The sequence below is a fragment of the Carcharodon carcharias genome, chromosome 6, assembly GCF_017639515.1.
Source record: "Carcharodon carcharias isolate sCarCar2 chromosome 6, sCarCar2.pri, whole genome shotgun sequence".
NCBI classification, from domain to species: domain Eukaryota; kingdom Metazoa; phylum Chordata; class Chondrichthyes; order Lamniformes; family Lamnidae; genus Carcharodon; species Carcharodon carcharias.
In genome coordinates this window covers 173,089,586-173,108,508 of record NC_054472.1, presented here as the reverse complement: position 1 = coordinate 173,108,508, position 18,923 = coordinate 173,089,586, and the positions used below count along the sequence as shown (strand labels likewise).

The 18,923-nt window shown below is 41.3% G+C and overlaps 1 protein-coding gene across 1 annotated transcript in view; it reads right to left on the bottom strand.

Annotated features, from left to right (window-relative positions):
• The window catches only part of napgb (N-ethylmaleimide-sensitive factor attachment protein, gamma b), a 43,609-nt gene that overhangs the window by 14,537 nt on the left and 10,149 nt on the right, over positions 1–18,923 (bottom strand). Inside the window, exons 5-9 of the mRNA XM_041189769.1 lie at positions 12,976–13,006; positions 10,653–10,762; positions 9,292–9,358; positions 6,851–6,921; positions 5,943–6,021 (exon numbers count right to left, since the gene is read on the bottom strand). Coding sequence (XP_041045703.1) covers positions 5,943–6,021; positions 6,851–6,921; positions 9,292–9,358; positions 10,653–10,762; positions 12,976–13,006 — 358 coding nt within the window. The remainder of the gene's footprint in view (positions 1–5,942; positions 6,022–6,850; positions 6,922–9,291; positions 9,359–10,652; positions 10,763–12,975; positions 13,007–18,923) is intronic.

The window sequence follows — 18,923 nt, the reverse complement described above, 5'->3', positions numbered from 1 at the left end:
TACCTTGCTTGATGATAGCACAGATTCAAACTGAGGTCAGGAAAAGGAAAATCCATACCACAGGGATTACAAGATGTTTGTGGGCAGCTGTGTTGGAGGTCAGCAGTCAGCCACAATTGCTTGGCTGCTGACCACAGGTAGAGCATATTTAATCATTGCTATTGCCAACCATGAGACCTATCAGAAAGACTGTGGGGTTTAAATTTAACTTTGATGGATCTATAAATGGGAAGGTGCAGATTAACAACCTGTTATATATCCCGTCTTACTTTCCTTTCCTTTGAAGTCAACGGCTGATTCGTTATTACCTGTTTTACTCACCTGGCAGAGGTGAATTTTACCTCGATTTTGAATCATTAGATAACAACATTTGCAGACCAATTTGCCTTGATCACTTAAGACCCATTATTGTATAAAGAATCAGGAAGTCATTGTTGCTGTGCAAACTATCTGAAAACTATCTATTTTGTTGCAATCTTCTGTTCTTTCCATTTTATTTTATGTTTTCAAATATTTATCCACTTTTCTCTCCAAAATTTACTATAAATTCTGCATCCGCCAGAGTTTCTGAAAGGGCAGTTTATTTCCTTACCCTCTCTTTTTTTTAATTCATTCATGGGATGTGGGCTTCGCTGTCTGGGCCAGCATTTATTGCCCTACCCTGGTTGCCCTTGAGAAGGTGGTGGTGAGCTGCCTTCTTGAACCGCTGCAGTCCATGTGGTGTAGGTACACCCACAGTGCTGTTAGGGAGTTCCAGGATTTTGACCTAGCGACAGTGAAGGAACGGTGATATATTTGCAAGTCAGGATGGTGAGTAGCTTGGAGGGGAATTTCCAGGTAGTGGTGTTCCCATCTATCTGCTGCCCTTGTCCTTCTAGATGGTAGTGGTCGTGGGTTTGGAAGGTGCTGTCGAAGGAGCCTTGGTGAATTCTTGCAGTGCATCTTGTAGATAGTACACACTGCTGCCACTGTGCGTCAGTGGTGGAGGGAGTGAATGTTTGCGGATGTAGTGCCAATCAAGTGGGCTGCTTTGTCCTGGATAATGTCAAGCTTCTTGAGTGTTGTGGGAGCTTCACTCATTCAGTTAAGTGGGGAGTATTCCATTATACCCCTGACTTGCGCCTTGTAAATGGTGGACAGGTTTTGGGGAGTAAAGAGATGAGTTACTTCTCACACAATTCCTAGCTTCTGACTAGCCACAGTATTTATATGGCTAGTCCAGTTCAGTTTCTGGTCAATGGTAACCCCAGGATGTTGATAGTGGGGGATTCAGTGATGGTAATGCCATTGAACATCAAGGGGCAATGATTGGATTTTCTTTTGCTGGAGATGGTCAACGCCTAACACTTGTGTGGCGCCAATGTTACTTCCCACTTGTCAGCCCAAGCCTGGAAACTGTCCAGGTCTTGCTGCATTTGAACATGGACGGCTTCAGTATCTGAGGAGTCACAAATGGTGAACATTGTGCAATCATCAGCAAACATCCCCACTTCTGACCTTATAATGGAAGGAAGGTCATTAATGAAGTAGCTGAAGATGGTTGGGCCTAGAACACTACCCTGAGGAACTCCCGCAGTGATGTTCTGAAGCTGAGATGACTGACCTCCACCAACCACAAACCATCTTCTTTTGTGCTAGGTATGACTCCAACCAGCAGAGAGTTTTCCCCCTGACTCCCATTGAATCCAGTTTTGCTAGGGCTCCTTGAAGTCATACTAGGTCAAATGCAGCCTCACTGTCAAAGGCAATCACTCTCAATTCAGCTCTTTTGTCCATGTTTGAACCAAGGCTGTAATGGGATCAGGAGCTAAGTAGCCCTGGCAGAACCCAAACTGGCCATCAGTGTGCAAATTATTGCTAAGCAAGTGCCACTTGATAACACTGTTGATGACCCCTTCCATTAACTTACTGATGATCGATAGTAGATTGATGGGGCGATAATTAGCCAGGATAGATTTGTCTTGCATTTTGTGGGCAGGACATAGCTAAGCAATTTTCCACATAGCTGGATAGATGCCAGTGTTGTAGCTGCACTGGAACAGCTTGGCTAGGGGGCGCAGCAAGTTCTGGAGCACAAGTCTTCAGTACTATTGCCGGAATATCGTCAGGGCCCATAGCCTTTGCCGTATCCAGTGCTTTCAGCCGTTTCTTGACATCACATGGAGCGAATCGAATTGGCTGAAGATTGGCACCTGTGATGTTGGGGGCCTCCGGAGGAGGAGGCTGAGATGGATCATCCACTTGGCACTTCTGTCTGAAGATTGTAGCAAATGCTTCAGCCTTATCTTTTGCACTAATGTGCTGGGCTCCTCCATCATTGAGGATGGGGATATTTGTGGAGCCTCCTCCTCCAGTGAGTTGTTTAATTGTCCTCCTGCACTCTTCATTGAACCAGGTTTCATCGCCTGGCTTGATGGTAATGGTAGAGTGGGGGATATGCCGAACCATGAGGGTATCTTCAACGTGGAGGTGGGATTTCTTCTCCACAACAACTGTGTAGTGGTCACTCCTACCGATACTATCATGCATCTGCAGCAGGCAGGTTGGTGAGGACGTGGTCAAGTATCTTTTGCCCTCTTGTTGGTTCCCACACCACCTGCCACAGACCCAGTCTAGCAGCTATGTCCTTTAGGACTCGGCCAGCAGTGGTGCTACCGAGCCACTCTTAGTGATGGACATTGAAATCCCTCACCCAGAGTACATTCTGCGCCCTTGCCACCCTCAGTGCTTCCTTCAAGTGGTGTTCGACATGGAGGAGCACTGATTCATCAGCTGAGGGAGGGTAATCCGCAGAAGGTTTCCTTGCCCATGTTTGACCTGATGCCTTGAAACTTCATGGGGTCCAGAGTTGATATTGAGGACTCCCAGGGCAATTCCCTCTCGACTGTATCGCACTGTGCCGGTGGGACAGGACGTACCCAGGGATGGTGATGATGATGTCTGGGACATTATCTGTAAGTTATGATTCCGTGAGCATGACTATGTTAGGCTCTTGCTTGACTAGTCTATGAGACAGCTTTCCCAATTTTGGCACTAGCCCCCAGATGTTAGTAAGGAGGACTTTGCAGGGTCGACAGGGCTGAGATTGCTGTTGTCATTTCCGGTACCTAGACTGATGCCTAGGTACCAGTCCATTTGGTTTCATTCCTTTTTTGAGAGACTTTGTAGCAGTTTGATACAACTGAGTGGCTTGCTCAGCCATTTCAGAGGCACTTAAGAGTCAACCAGATTGATGTGGGTCTGGAGTCACATGTAGGCCAGACCAGGTAAGGCAGACAGATTTGATTCACTCCACATGACATCAAGAAATGGCTGAAAGGACTGGATACTGTAAAGGCTATGGGCCCTGACAATATTCCAGCAGTAGTACTGAAGACTTGTGCTCCAGAACTTGCCGCACCCCTAGCTAAGCTGTTCCAGTACAGATACAACACTGACATCTACCCGGCAATGTGGAAAATTGCCCAGGTATGTCCTGCACACCAAAAAGAGGACAAATCCAACCTGGCCAATTACTGCCCCATCAGTCTACTCTCCATCATCAGTAAAGCAAAGGAAGGAGTCATCAACAGTGCTATCAAGCAGTACTTGCTTAGCAATAGCCTGCTCACTGATGCCCAGTTTGGGTTGCACCAGGGCCACTCAGCTCCTGACCTCATTACAGCCTTGACCTCATTACAGCCTTGGTTCAAACATGGACATAAGAACTGAATTCCAGAGGCGAGGTGAGAGTGAATGCCCTTGACATCAAGGCAGCATTTGACCAAGCGTGGCATCAAGGAACCCAAGCAAATTGGGGTTATTGGGAATCGGAGGGGGGGGCGGGGGGGGAAGACTCTCCGCTGGTTGGAGTCATACCTATACAAATAAAGATGGTTGTGGTAGATCAATCATCTGAATTCCGGGACATCGCTGCAGGAGTTCCTCAGGGTAGTGTCTTAGGCTCAACCATCTTCAGCTGCTTCATCAATGACCTTCCCTCCATCATAGGGTCAGAAGTAGGAATGTTTGCAGATGATTGCACAATGTTCAGCACCATTTGCGGCTCCTTAGAAACCGAAGCATTCCATGTCCAAATGCAGCAAGATCTGGACAACATCCAGGCTTGGGCTGACAAGTAACAAGTAACAGGCAATGACCATCTCCAACATGAGAGAATCTAACCATCACCCCTTGACATTCAATAGCATTACCATTGCTGAATCCCCCACTATCAACATCCTGAGGTGTTACCATTGACCAGAAACTAAACTGGACTAGCCATATAAATACTCTGGCTAAAAGAGGTCAGAGGCTAGGAATCCTGCGGCGAGTAACTCAGCTCCCGACTTCCCAAGGCCTGTCCACCATCTACAAGGCACAAGTCAGGAGTGTGATGGAATATTCTCCACTTGCCTGGATAAGTGGAGCTCCAACAACACTCAAAAGAGGCTTGACGCCATCCAGGACAAAGCAGCCCGCTTGATTAGCACCCATCCACAAACACTCCCTTCATAATCTCAGAGTAAGGGGGCGCCCATTTAAAACAAAGTTGAGGAGGAATTTTTTTCTCTCAGAGGGTAGTCAATCTGTGGAATTCTTTACCACAGGGGGCTGTAGAGGCTGGGTTGTTACGTATATTCAAGGCTGAGATAGACACATTTTTAATCAGTAAGGGAATCAAGGGTTATGGGAAAAAGGCAGGAAGGAAAGGAGTTGAGGATTATCAGATCAGCCATGATCTCATTGAATAGTGGAGCAGACTCGACAGGCCAAATGGCCTACTTCTGCTCCTATATCTTATGGTCTCCAGAATCAACGCACAGTGGCAGCAGTGTGTACCATCTACATTTTGCACTGCAGGAATTCAACAAGGCTCCTTCCGACAGTACCTTCCAAACCCACGGCCACTACCATCTAGAAGGACCAGGGCAGCAGACAGATGTGAGCACCACCACCTGGAAGTTCCCCGCCAAGCCACTCACCATCCTAACTTGGAAATATATTGCCTTCCTTCACTGTCGCTGGGTCAAAATCCTGGGACTCCCTCCCTACACCTGCAGTGGTTCAAGAAGGCAGCTCACAACCAACTTTTCAAGGGCAATTAGGGATGGGCAACAAATGCTGCATAGTCAGCAATGCTCACATTCCATGAATGCAAAAAAGTGAACATTTAGAATTGTACCCAAAAATAAAAGGAGCATAATACCACATGTATAGAAGAATTTTCCTAGAACAACAGTATGCAAATTGTAACAAAAACTTTAATGGGAAACATATTTAACCACATTATGATTATGTTTTTGATACTCAAATTTTTGTGCTCAGTCTTGTGGAACGAAACAATACTTCAAAGTGAGTGCTGGATACTCTTGTCAAATATTGCACAAAGTCAAACTCCTTCCTACTGTATCCCAAGCACAATTTCAGAGGTTCACTTTTTACTGTATTGATATGAATCTAATTTCTGACAGAAAATGTTAAGGCATCTGAGCAAGATTATCAATTAACTTTAATTCTTGTCGGTTTATGAGCAATTTTGCTTTCTGGGTCATTACTCAACTCAGCAGGAATTGGGTAAAGACTCCCTAAACTAATTTTACACTGAACAAAATGTGTATAACCTATCAGCGTATTTTTGAAAGATAAACCAGTTCTGCTATATAAAGGATTGTTCACTAAATGCTAATCAATTAGCTAACCAATTTATTTTAATTGCATTTGATAAGGCAGCGCAGCGGGCGTTACAGATTTTTCTTTCAATTTATTATATAATGAATTACATGCTTTCAAGTTAGTATCTAAACGTGGATCAAGTGGAAAACATACTAGAGGACTTAACTTTAGAATTTTATATGAATTCCTGATTACACTGTTCATCAGAAAGTAGAATTGTTGACAGTCAGATAGAAATTTAAAGAAAAATCTCCAAATGTCAATGCAAGGAAATCTTCTTTGTCTACCTTAAAACATGTTGGGTAATTCTCAATCTCCTTATACATGTTTTTTTCCTTCAGAAGAGATGTTGCAGCTTCATCAAGTCTTAAAAACAGGAAAAATGATTTATTAAAGCATTTAATAAAAATGACAATATCTTTAAAAAAACTCTTAACAAATATTTGTTCCATACATAAATAGAACCTTAAACATATCTACTATGGCCAATTACTTTTGCATTTGAAAAGATAATGCTAGTCAAGCAGAAAGATATTTTAGAACATATCAATGGCTATTTGTTAAATTGTTTACATTTACAATTTCAAAATGAAAACACCAACAGCAGTAGAGAAACACATACAATTCAGAATGGTGTACCATAAAATGGTTGCCTCCAAGAAAAAGATTCCATTTACAGTAAGTTCAAGATCACAGCTAGGGTGCTGCAGTTAGGACAGCAGAGAAAAAACACACTAATGGCACAGCCAAAGCTGAAGGAGATCATTTTCCAGGCAACCTGAGGTGCTGAACTTAGTTTTAAAAAGTGAACCTAATTGCTCTGGGACACAGTTGGTTGGTTCTTCACTAACGGAAGTTACCAGAGTCACTGGGTTAAAAGGTTAATCTGATATTGTGCTGCAATATCAGATTAAAAATTACATGGGATATACAGCATAGAAACAGGCCATTTGGCCCAACACATCCCAGTGTTAAGCTCCACTCGAGCTTCCCCTCATTCTTCCTCCTCTATCAGCAAAAACCTCTATTCCCTTCTCCCTCGTATCCTTAGAAACAATATGCATATTTACAGCTACATTTTTTTTAAACAACTGATTGAAGTGGAGAAAACTTTATAAATAGAAAGCACTATTCCATATATTTATCTTCATTTTAAATCTTGTTAGCCAAATCCAGTTTGTGGAAAGGCCCTTACCTGCGAGCCCTAACTAGCAGCCGTGAAACTTTTCCAAGCAATTCAGCAGACTGGCGTAAACGCTCTTCATTCTATCAAATGAAAAATCCATTGTTACAAAGTAAAGTCAACATTTTATAATCAACTACACAGCATACTTAATCACAACATGCAGTTCACATTCTAAATAAGATATCTGCAGAGACTTCTAAACTCTTCTTTAAAAATAATTTCCATTGATAAACTCCTGAATTTTTTCTGGTTATTGGCAACATCTCTAACCTCCTTTTTCTCTCTTATATGTGTTGTTGCCTCCCAGATCCATATCTGCCACTCTTACTTACCCTTATTTGAATCTATCCAATCGAATTTCTACTGTTAGGCTCAAAAACAGCCCACTAAAGTCACCATTGACATTGGGTGACTGTGACCTTGGTGCATTATCTTTACTCAACTGCTGCAAAGCATTCACACAATCCTCCCCCATGCCACCTCTCCACTATGCAGCTCAATGTATGCCCTTGTTTGGTTTCACTCTCACCTGTTCAATCACTGCAAGGACATCTTAAGCAACAGCATCTGTTCCCAATCCCACTAAACTATTTTAAGTCTACCAATGATAGACTTCATCTACATACATGGAGTCAGCTTCCACTCTGCTCCACCTCTACAATATTTCCCTGCAGTCCTCCACTGCCTCAGTGTTGTCAGCCTACAATTTCCTCCAGTGAAAAATAGGTACTGCTAGATTAAAGGAAGATCAAGGCCCATTAAGTTTGCATCCTGGTGGTTGCATGATACCAATAATAGTTTTTCCTTAATCGTAGCAATTAGTTTACAACAGACCCAGAGACAACGCAAGGAAAGACTCAGTGGTGGAGGGCTTTGGGAATCAAGGTCCAAAGTTACCTGTTTCTCCCAAGCATGCTACACTCATCACACATCAAATGTAAACCAAAATGAAAGAAATCCACCTAAGTGTATTTGAATGAATCAATACAAACTTCTATATTAGGTGCCTATTCCATTGAAAGATTGGCCTCGATTTTAACCTTCCCCTATCCCCCTTCAGGCAGGAGGGGTTTAACATATCAGACAACCTAACCCAATCTGACCCTCATTTCCTTAAATGCAGAAACTAGGAAATGAATGAAACTCTAAACTCCCACAAGAGTCAAGTGTGGACCAAATATACATATTAAAATCATGCCCTGGTGACATCAAGGCACCACGCAAATGCAATTGTTGTTTATTCCTGCCCAATTCTGGTTGCAACCAATGGAAATCTGATCCTAGTGGGTCCTAAGATGTGCATGTCTTGCTAGTCACAATTATGTGATGACGCACATATGTAATGCGGATAACAACATCTCTAGCATGATAATTGCACAACTCCCAACCCAACTTTCAGCACCAAATTCAGGAAGAGAAGCAGCTTGAGGCAAGTTCACTTGGTCATATTGTTCATAGACTGTTCAAAACTTAAAAAAAAGGTTTTGATCTTTCCGATCCTAAGCAATATTGGGAATTTCAGACATCCAAAGTGGAAGATAATTTAGTGAGGATATGAGGGGGGGAAGGAAACCAACTGAGTACTTTGTTTTTCTGTTAACCATGTAATTGACCCTGTATGCAACTGCTATGAATTTAATCCTGAACAGTTATGTAGTAAAATCCTACACGGTATTGAATTCTACAATCAATTAATATAGGGAGCCTCACAGGATGATGCTGGATTATTGGCTGCAAGCAAAAACATTTTATTCACTTCTCACATCCTTAGTCTTCAATTTGACTCAGCTGACTCTAAGTGAATGTTTTTCAGACTAGGCTACATTCAAGTTTCCAGTGGAATCAACCTTGGCAAACTTATTTTGGCACAACTGTTGTGAGCACACACTTACCAGGACTTTTAGAACTGCCACCGAGTCCCAGAAAAGTAGTCTATGTGAACTGAATAAATAATTGAGTTATCAACTGTGCCTTATTAATCTGTTCTTTATTTTTTGAGGCTCGTTAGTGTTCAAAATAAAAACTGAGCTGTTACTGATTTTCTCTGGCTTTATACTTTTATTGAAATAAAAACAGGAAGCTCTGGAAAAACTCATCAGGTCTGGCAGCATCTGTGGAGAAAAAAACAGAGTTAACGTTACAAGTCAAATATGACTCCTGAGTACAACAGTCAAGTATGGGTCATATTTGACTTAAAACATTAATTCTGTTTCTCCCTCCGCAGATGCTGCAGGACTGCTGAGTTCTTCCAGCTTTTTCTATTTTCATTTCAGATTTCCAGCATCCACAGTATTTTGATTTTATTACACTTCTATTGGGTTATTTCTACATCTGATTTCTCCTGGTTTTGATGCTATGAATATAAACTGAAAAAAACAGCCAAACAACTGAGTTTTTAAATTAGCAATTTAAAAATTGAATTTAAAGGTCCATGGGTATCCACAACTTACCTCAAACACTGAAGCAGCCTGTTGGTAAAGAGCTACAGCTTTTTCCAAGTTTACATTTTCTATCAGCCTGAAACAGAACAAAAACATTTTTTCCCCATTAATAATATTGTGAAACATACAACACAGTTACCACCCAAGTGGCAGAATAGGATTGTGTCAGTTGTGGAAGATTCTACAATCAGCTTTTTTTGAATAGCTTTTATTTTGCAGTCATGGCTAGCAGTGATGATGATGGTGCCTGGGACGTTGTATGAGGATGACTATGTCAGGCTCTTGTTTGACTAGTCTTTGAGACAGCTCTCCCAATTTTGGCACGAGACACCAGATATTAGTAAGGAGGACTTTGCAGGGTCGACAGGGCTAAGTTTGCTGTTGTCGTTTCCGGTGCCTAGGTCGATGCGGGGTAGCGCATTCAGTTCCATTCCTTTTACACTTTTTAGTGGTTTGCTAGGCCATTTCAACCACATTACTGTGGATCTGGAGTCACATGTAGGGCAGACCAGGTAAGGACAGCAGACTTCCTTCCTTAAAGGACATTAGTGAACCAGATGGGTTTTTACGACAATTGACAATAGCTTCATGGTCATCATAAGACTTTTAATTCCAGATATTTATTGAATTCAAATTTCACCATCTGCAATGGTCGGATTCGAACCCGGATTACACTGGTCTTTGGATTACTAGTCCGATGACAATATCACTGCACCACCAGCTCCCCCTTCAACAATTCTTCAAATCTATCTGAAAGGGCAAATGAGCCCTCGGTTTTTCATCACATTCAAAATACAGAAAATCAAATAGTGAAGCATTCTTTCAATACTGAAGTGAAATGTCAGTCTAGGTTTTTGTACAAGTTTATGGAATGGCCATGAAGCCATAACCTTCTGGATCAAAGCAGGAGTGCTTCCATTGATCCAAGTGGAAATGCAGAGTTCAGTTGGGATGATATAGATTTGGCAGAGATATTAAATAAATATTCTAAATCAGTTTTGTGCAAAAAGTGATGCAATTGAGAACACACTTATTCAGCAAGAGAATTTCATTTTTTATCCATTATGAGACTGCTCCATATTTACAGCAGTATTTGCAATTACACTTACAGATGTGTGAATGTTTTATACATTGGTAATAGGACTGAACAGTAAAAGAAGATTATGTAGAAGTAAAATGTGCACACTGCACTGGTGTTGACCATTTTTCCCATTATCCTTCAAAATGATAGTTGCAGGCTTTTTCATACATTTAACCACAAAGATCTGAAATTTGTAATCTTTCACCAAATACCATTACCTATATGCCATCATATTTGTGTACTATAAACATATATATGGATAGTTCAATTATTGTTTTAAATTTCTTACTTTCCAGCACGGTCCAGTGCCATGGCAGCAGTGTCAGGCGTACCGCTCTCTATGAACATCATGCTGGCTTTCTCAATGAGATGAACTGCTTCTGGCAACCTTTGCATTTCCTATTTTAAAACATTCTATTATACACAAATACTTCTTTAGATCTTCACATTAATGCAGGACATGCAGGATATTTAACATATAGCTTATAGTTGAATTTAAATATCAGTGAGTACCACACTCATTAGAAATTGGAGGGTAAGATATGGAGAAAATAGCGAAACATTATGCATCCAATAATTGCAAGGGGTGTGCTATTCTCCATGAACACTTAAATATTGCTGGTAAATATTTATTAAAACAAAATAATTTTTATTAAGCATTCCCATGGTATCTGTTCTTCTAAAATCATGGCATCTAATTATTTCCCTAGCTAAAACAATCATATTCAAATTAATCAGCGTCAAAATGTGCATCATTAACCAGTTGTCAAATAAACTGTTCCATAATAAGGATTAATGGACCTTTATTGATATTTGACCAGCATTCTCACATAAAATAATTCATTTGAGGTGAGGAAATATACATTTCTACCGTGAGCACCAACTAACACCAGAGAAAATGATCACAAAAGCTACCACTTGTCATTACAAATTCAACTGGTTCACAGATGTCTCTCAAGCCTACATATGATTACTGTCCCACACTATAACAATTGCTCGGAGGATGATCACATTCAGGCCAAATAGGGATGGACAATAAATATGACTTTGCAATGATCCTGTGAACATTTTCTTTTTTTAAAAAAATTGTTTTTAAATGTGTTTTGTTGGATAATCAGAATAATAAAAAACACATGGAGATGGCACTAAAAGTTATGATTAACTTGTATATTAATGGGGAGGACGGTGGAATTAAAGCCATGAGATCAGCCATTGAATGGCGGAGCAGACTCGATGGGCTGAATGGCCTACTGCTGCTCTTACTTCTTATGATTTTGTTAGGCCATTCGACCCCTTAAATCTGCACCGCTATTCAATAAAACCATGGCTGATCTGATTGTGGTCTTAATTCCACTTTCCTACCTGTGCCCCCCCTTGTCAATCAAAAATCTGTCTAACTCAGCCTTGAATGTATCCAAAGACCCAGCGTCCACTGCTTTCTGGGGAAGAGAATTCCAAATACTAGCATACCTCTGAGAAAAGAAATTCCTCCTCATCTCCATCTTAAATGGGAGAGCCCTTATTTGAAACTGTCACCCCCTAGTTCCAGATTTTCCCACGAGAGCAAACTTCCTCGCAGCTAATGGGAGGAGAAGTTAAGAAGCAACTGACTCTGAAACTAAAGAGGCAGCCACTTCACTTCCTGCTCTTCAGAGCTGAAATACCAAATGGAAATATAAATTGTTGATGAATAAATGAATGATCAACAATGCCTGGCTGCTTCTCATCAGGGCTGGGTGGAGCCAGAGCCTTATGTGCAAATTATTTGATCCGTCTGGTCAGATGGACTCCACAACACTGCATAACCATAGACATATATTCACAAATAACACACTAATTTTAATTAAATATCTCTAAAAGTTTCCAGTAATCAACTAAAGGTTATATTTTAATAAACCTGTAGTGTAATACCACTTTTGTTAAGATTGTGGGTTAAGAAATAAAAATATCAACAACAGTTTTCACATGGACAAAGTTATCTGAAACTTAGGGAGGGAAAACAATGGGAGAGGGGTGGAACCATAGACTGAGGAGGGAAGGTGGAGTGCCCATCACCTTCCTGACTCTCCACCCCGATTAAGTCAGGAGCAGGAAAAGTGACGACAGCATTCCCACCCTGGGGCCAAGTGAGACTTTAAAATGGATAATTAACGGCCACTTAAGATCCTCATGCCGCTACCCCTGGGGAAGACGCCCAGTACGAGCTGGCAGCCTTCCTGTGGGCTCGGTGGGGGTTGCCTCATAATTGGGCAACCCATAACCTACAGTGGGACTCCTCAGTGGGTCTGAAGAACTGCCTGTCATCTGATTGGCCGGCAGCTCAAGGGTGGGTTCTTCGCCCTTAAAAGCACAAAAGCCTTAGCAGCAGGCAGTTATCTGCTGGATTAATGTTTTCAGGGGTTTGGAAAACTGCCATGGCGGGGTTGCCAACTGCCAGAGCCACTAAAATTCAGTCCTTAGAAAGCAAGAATCCTCTCAATAATAGCATGAACGAATACTAATTTTCTTCCAAAAGTATGCACTAACGAGATTGCATTCGTAATCAAAATTAACTTTATTTTTAAAAATTTAATCACAGATTTTAGAAGTGAAAAAAAGGCCAAGGAACCAACCTTAAGCATCATTCCAGCCTGTTCATAGGCCCTGCAGGGAACAAAGAAATCAAAGCATGGAAATACATTGTATCATGAGTCTACAGTACAAAACTGCTTGTAATTCATTAATTTAACATAAGAGAGTTAATTAAGATAGCTGATATAGTCCTAAGCAGAGTATAGGATGTTCCAGTCCATGTTATACTTGACTAAAAAATGCACAATATCAATATTCGGAGGCAAAAATAGAGAAATGTTCCAGCATAGATTTTTTTTTTTTAATTTGTTCTTGGGACGTAAGCATTACTGGCAAAGCCAGCATTTACTGCCTATTCCTAATTGCCCTTGAGCAGGTGGTGATGGGTTACCTTCTTGATCTGCTGCAGTCCACATAGTGTAGTTACGCACACAAGGCTGATAGGGAGTTTGAGTATTTTGGCCCAGCAACAGTGATATAGTTCCAAGTTAAGATGATGTGAGACTTGGAGGGGAACTTGCATGCATCTGCTGCCTTTGTTCTTCTAGATGGTAGGCGATCATGGGTTTGGAAGGTGTTGTCGAAGGAGCATTGATGAGTTGCTGTAGATGGTGCACACTCTTGCCAGTGTGCACTGGTGGTGAAGCGAGTGAATGTTTAATGTGGATAGGGTGTCAATCAAGTGGACTGCTTTGTCTTAGACGGTGTCAAGCTTCTTGAGTGTTGTTGGAACTGCACTCATACAGGCAAGCGAAGAGTATTCCATCACACTCCTGACTTGTGCCTTATAGATGGTAAACTGGCTTTGGTAAGTCAAGAGCATGCTATTTCCAGCCTCTGACCTGCTCTTGTAGCCACAGTGGCTGGTGCAGTTCAGTTTCTGGTCAATGATATGCTGATGGTGGTGGATTCAGTGATGGTGATGCCATTGAATGTCAATGGGAAATCATTAGATTCCATCTTGCTCAAGATGGTCGTTGTATTCTACTTCTGTGGCTTGACTGTTACTAGCCACTTATTAGTGCAAGTCTGAATGATATCTAAGTCTTGTTTCATGTAGGAATGGACTGCTTCAGAATCTGAGTATTTGAGAATGGTACTGAACATTGTGCAATCATCCCCATTTTTGACCTTAAGAAAGAGGGAAGCAGTTGAAGAGGGTTGTGCCTAGCACAGTATCCTGAGGAACTTCTGCAGCGATGTGCTTGGGCTGAGATGAGGACCTTGAACGATCATAATCATCTCTGTGCTAAGTATGACTCAGCTAGTGGAAAGTTTTCACTCTTATTCCCATTGACTTTAATTTTGCTAAGGAGCCTTAATGCCACACCCAATCAAATACTGCATTGATGTCTGGTGCTGTTCCTGGCAAGCTGTCCTACACTTCTCATTGAACCAGGGTTTGTCACCTGAATCTAACAATAAAGGAGGAATATGCCAGTCTATGAGGTTACAAATTGTGACTGAATATAATTCTTCTGTTGCTCACCTCTGGAGTTCAGCTCTTTTATCCATGTTTAGACCAAAGCAGTAATGAACACTACAGCAGACTGGCCTTGGCAGAACCCAAAGTGAGCAAGTTGTTGCTGAGTAAATTACACTTCATAGCACCTTCCATCAGTTAGCTGATAACTGAGAGAAGGCTGATGGGGTGATCATTAGCCGGATTGGATTTCTCTTGCTTTTTGTGGACAGGGCATGCCTGGGGAATTTTCCCAGTGTGGTAGATGTCAGTATTGCAGTTATACTGGGGCAGCTTGGCTAGGGGTGCAGCTAGCTCTGTAATTCAGATCTTCAGTGCCACAGCTTGGATATTATGAAGGCTTATAACTGTTGCTGTATCCAGTGCCTTCAACCGTTTCTCGATATTACCTAAAGTGAATCAAATTGTCTGAAGAGTGGCATTTTTACTGGTGGGGACCTCAGGGGAGGCTGAGATGGATCATTCACTCAGCATTTCTGACTGAAGATATTGCAAATGTTTCAACCTTGCCTTTTGAACTAACATGTTGGGCTCCATATCATTGGAGGACGGGAATGTGTTTGCAGCCTCCTCCTCCAGTTAGTTGTTTCATTAGCCACTGCAATTCACAACTTGCTGTGGCAGGACTGCAGAGCTTTGTTTTGATCTGTTGGTGTGAGATTGCTTAGATTTGTCTATAGAATGTTGGTTCTGCTGTTCAGCCTGCATGTAGTCCTGTTTTTAGGTATGTCTGGTGCTGTTCCTGGCAAGCTGTCCTACACTTCTCATTGAACCAGGGTTTGTCACCTGAATCTAACAGTGGAGGAGGAATATGCCAGTCTATGAGGTTACAAATTGTGGCTGAATATAATTCTTCTGTTGCTGACAGCCCACAGAACCTCACAGATGCCCAGTTTTGAGCTGCTGAATTTATCTTAAGTTGTCACCCCATTTTGCACAGTGGTAGTACCACCAATATGACAGTGTCCTCAATGTGAAGGTGAGACTTCATCTCCACAAGGACTCTGCAGTGGTCGCTCCTGATAACAACATTTCCCACCTGGAGTAAATTCTGTGCCTGCCCATGCCACCCTAACTGCTTCTTCCAAGTGGTGTTTGAAAGTAGTTGGTAATCAGCAGACTTCTTTGCCCATGTTCAACCTGAATACGTGAGGTACAGAGGCAATATTGAGAACTCCCAGGGTCACTCTCACCTGATTGTGTACAACAGTGCCACCATTTTCATTGGCACATGACACACCCAGAGATGATAACAGAGGAATCTGGGACATCAACTGTAAAGTATGTTTCAGTGAGGATGACTATGTAAAGTTGTTGCTTAATGAGTCTATGGAACAGTTCCCCAAATTTTGGCACAAGTTTCCAGATGTCAGCGAGGAAGACTTTGCGGGGTTGACTGGGCTGGGCGTGCCTCTGTTGTTTTCTGTGCCTAAGTCGATGCCTGATGGTCCGTCTGTTTTTTATTTCTTTTTGTCTTTTCTGTAGCGGTTTGATAAAACTAACTGGCTTGTTAGGTCATTTCTGAGGGCAGTTAAGAGTCAAACACTTTGCTCTGGGTCTGGAGTACATGTATGCCACACTGGGTAAGAACAACATATTTCCTCACTTGAAAGATATTAGTGAACCAGGCGAGTTTTTATAATAATCCAGTAGTTTCATGATCATTATTATTGAAACATCATTTTATTCCAGATTTATTAATTAATTGAATTTAAAATCCTCCAGCTAACGTGGTGAGATTTGAACATGTGTCTGGGAGTATTAGTCTGGGCCTTTAGATTACCAGTCCAGTAACATTACCACTATGCTATCACCCCACCTTTAGCACAAAAACTGAGTAAAATCCAAACAAAAAAAGAGCTCTTTAAGAACAAATCTAGCCTGAAGTTTGGCAGAAAATGGAGCTCCTAACACACATATTGTATCGAGAAAGTTGCAAAATCATTTGTATGATAACTTCAACTACCAACTTTGATTGAACTCTCCAATATCACCAGAGTTAGTCACTTTACGACAGATTTCTTAATTATGTTATCAGCATTTCTTATTAAAGAAAAATATTTCCAAATAACTGGAATAAAGAAAATTTAAAACAAGTTCCTCATAACAATTTTATTTTTGAATTTTAACTTGAGGGAAAGACGCTTATTACAACATCAATGCAATGTAGAAATGGAGTTAAAAAGGTTTTAAAGAAGTCATCAGTGCTGGAGAGAAACCTGTATTTGAGAAAGCCCATTGATAATGGTTCAGTAGCAACAAGACAAGTGGAAGGATCATGACTCGAGTGATTTACACTAGAAATCCTACAATTTCCTTTTTGCCTCAAATTACCTGAAAAGGCAAGGTATCTCAAAAATTTGAACAGGTTAAGCAAGCTGTTTCATATTGCTACTATGTAGTAGCTAGCAACTGCTATTTTCCACTAACAGGGTGCTGCTGTCTGTTCAAAAAGATGTTCTGCCTACCACACAATTAAGTAACATTGTATATGAATTTCAGTACCCTTGTGATGCCAGGTAGGTAGGATGTATGGGCCAGTGATTGGCTGTTCCTTTGGTTGTTCGTGATAGGCGGAATACAGGCAGTACTCAACCAGCCCACGCTTGCAAAACCCACAACAAAATGTCTATGTTAGATGTGATTCCGTTATCGGGCAGCACTTGTTGAATAATCCTGATTGTGCTGACAGCTACACTAACAACCAATTTATGATATCATTTGAGCTCGTGATTCATTTACACTTGCTAGAAGTGACATGCATTCATACCCAGTCACCCACTACATATGAACATACGAACAAAGAACAGTAGGCCATTCAGCCCCTCTGATAGTAACATCAAATGTGCATCCCACCTACCCTCAATAACCTATCACCACCTTGTTTATCCACCTCTGCCTTAAAAATATTCAAAGACTTTGCTTCCACCACCTTTACAGGAAGAGAGTTCTAAAGACTTATGACCCTCAGGAGAAAAAATGTTGACTATTCTGTTTTAAATGGGCGACCCCTTATTTTTAAATAGTGACCCCTAGCTCTAGATTCTCCCACAAGAGGAAACATCCTCTCCACATCCAACCTGTCAAGACCCTTCAGGATCTTATATGTTTCAATCAAGTCACCTCTTCTAAACCCCAGTGGATACAAGCCTAGTCTGTCCAACTTTTCCTCATAAGACAACCCACCCATTCCAGGTATTAGTCTGGCAAACCTTCTCTGAACTACTTCCAACGTATTTACATCCTTCCTTAAATAAGGTGACCAGTACAGTACGCAGTACTCCAGATGTTGTCTCACCAATGCCCTGTATAACTGAAGCATAACCTCCCAATTTTGTATTCAATTCCCCTCCCAATAAATGCTAACATTCTATTAGCTTTCCTAATTACTTGCTGTACTTGCATATTAACCTTTTGTGATCCATGCACTAGGACACCAGATCCTTCTGAATCTCAAAGCTCTACAAACCCTCACCATTTAGATAATATGCTTCTCTTTTATTCTTCCAGCCAAAATGGACAATTTCACATTTTCCTATGTTAAACTCCGTCTGCCAGATATTTGCCCACTCACTTACCCTTTCCATATCTGTTTGTAGCCTCATGTCCTCTTCACAACTTACTTTCCTACCATCTTTGTGTAATCAGTAAATGTGGCAACCATCCCTTCAACCAAGTCATTTATATAAATTGTAAACAGTTGAGGTGCCAGCACTATTCCTCGTGCCACGCTATTCGTTACATCTTGCCAACCTGAAAAAGATCCATTTATGCCTACTGTCTGCTTCCTGGTAGCCAGCCAATTTTCTATCCATGCCAATATGTTACCCCTTATACAATGAGTTTTTATTTTCTGCAATAACCTTTGATGTGGCACTTCATCAAATGTCTTCTGGAAATCTAAATACAATACATCCACCAGTTCCCCTTTATCCACAGCAAACAAAAGTTTGTTCATGCTTTACGCCTCTTTTGAATTACACGGGAGCTCGGGGAGCCTATAGTTCCCCGTTGCTTTCTCCATGGCAACATCTCAGCCAGAGTCAACTTGCCAAGCAATCTGCATCCTTTTCTCCTTTAGTACAAATTGTTGTGATTGTTTGAAAATTTGGCATTCTTGCATTTGTCCTGATGAGTGCAAGATGAAAAGCTTTGGCAACATGTCTCTCTTTTCAGCAATGTTCAAGTTCTCTACTACCAAGTAACAATTCCCCCTTTAACTGCTCACTTGTCAACTTCTCGCTCTCACCTCATACTCTGAGGCTACCACTTACTTCAACTAAAATCTTATGAGATGCAAGTAATATGAATCTGCATGGTTAGAGCAATCACTGAGTCCCCATTTGCATAAAATCTGGAATGAGAAATCAGTGAATTAGGGCTGGTAAGAAACTGAGATAAAAGTCCATGTCACTGAAAGTTATGCGCAGCTTGTGAAAAAGATCAAGTGCAAAAGGAGGTCACCAAACCTTTCTGGTTCTATACAATCTAACAGCAAGAAAATTG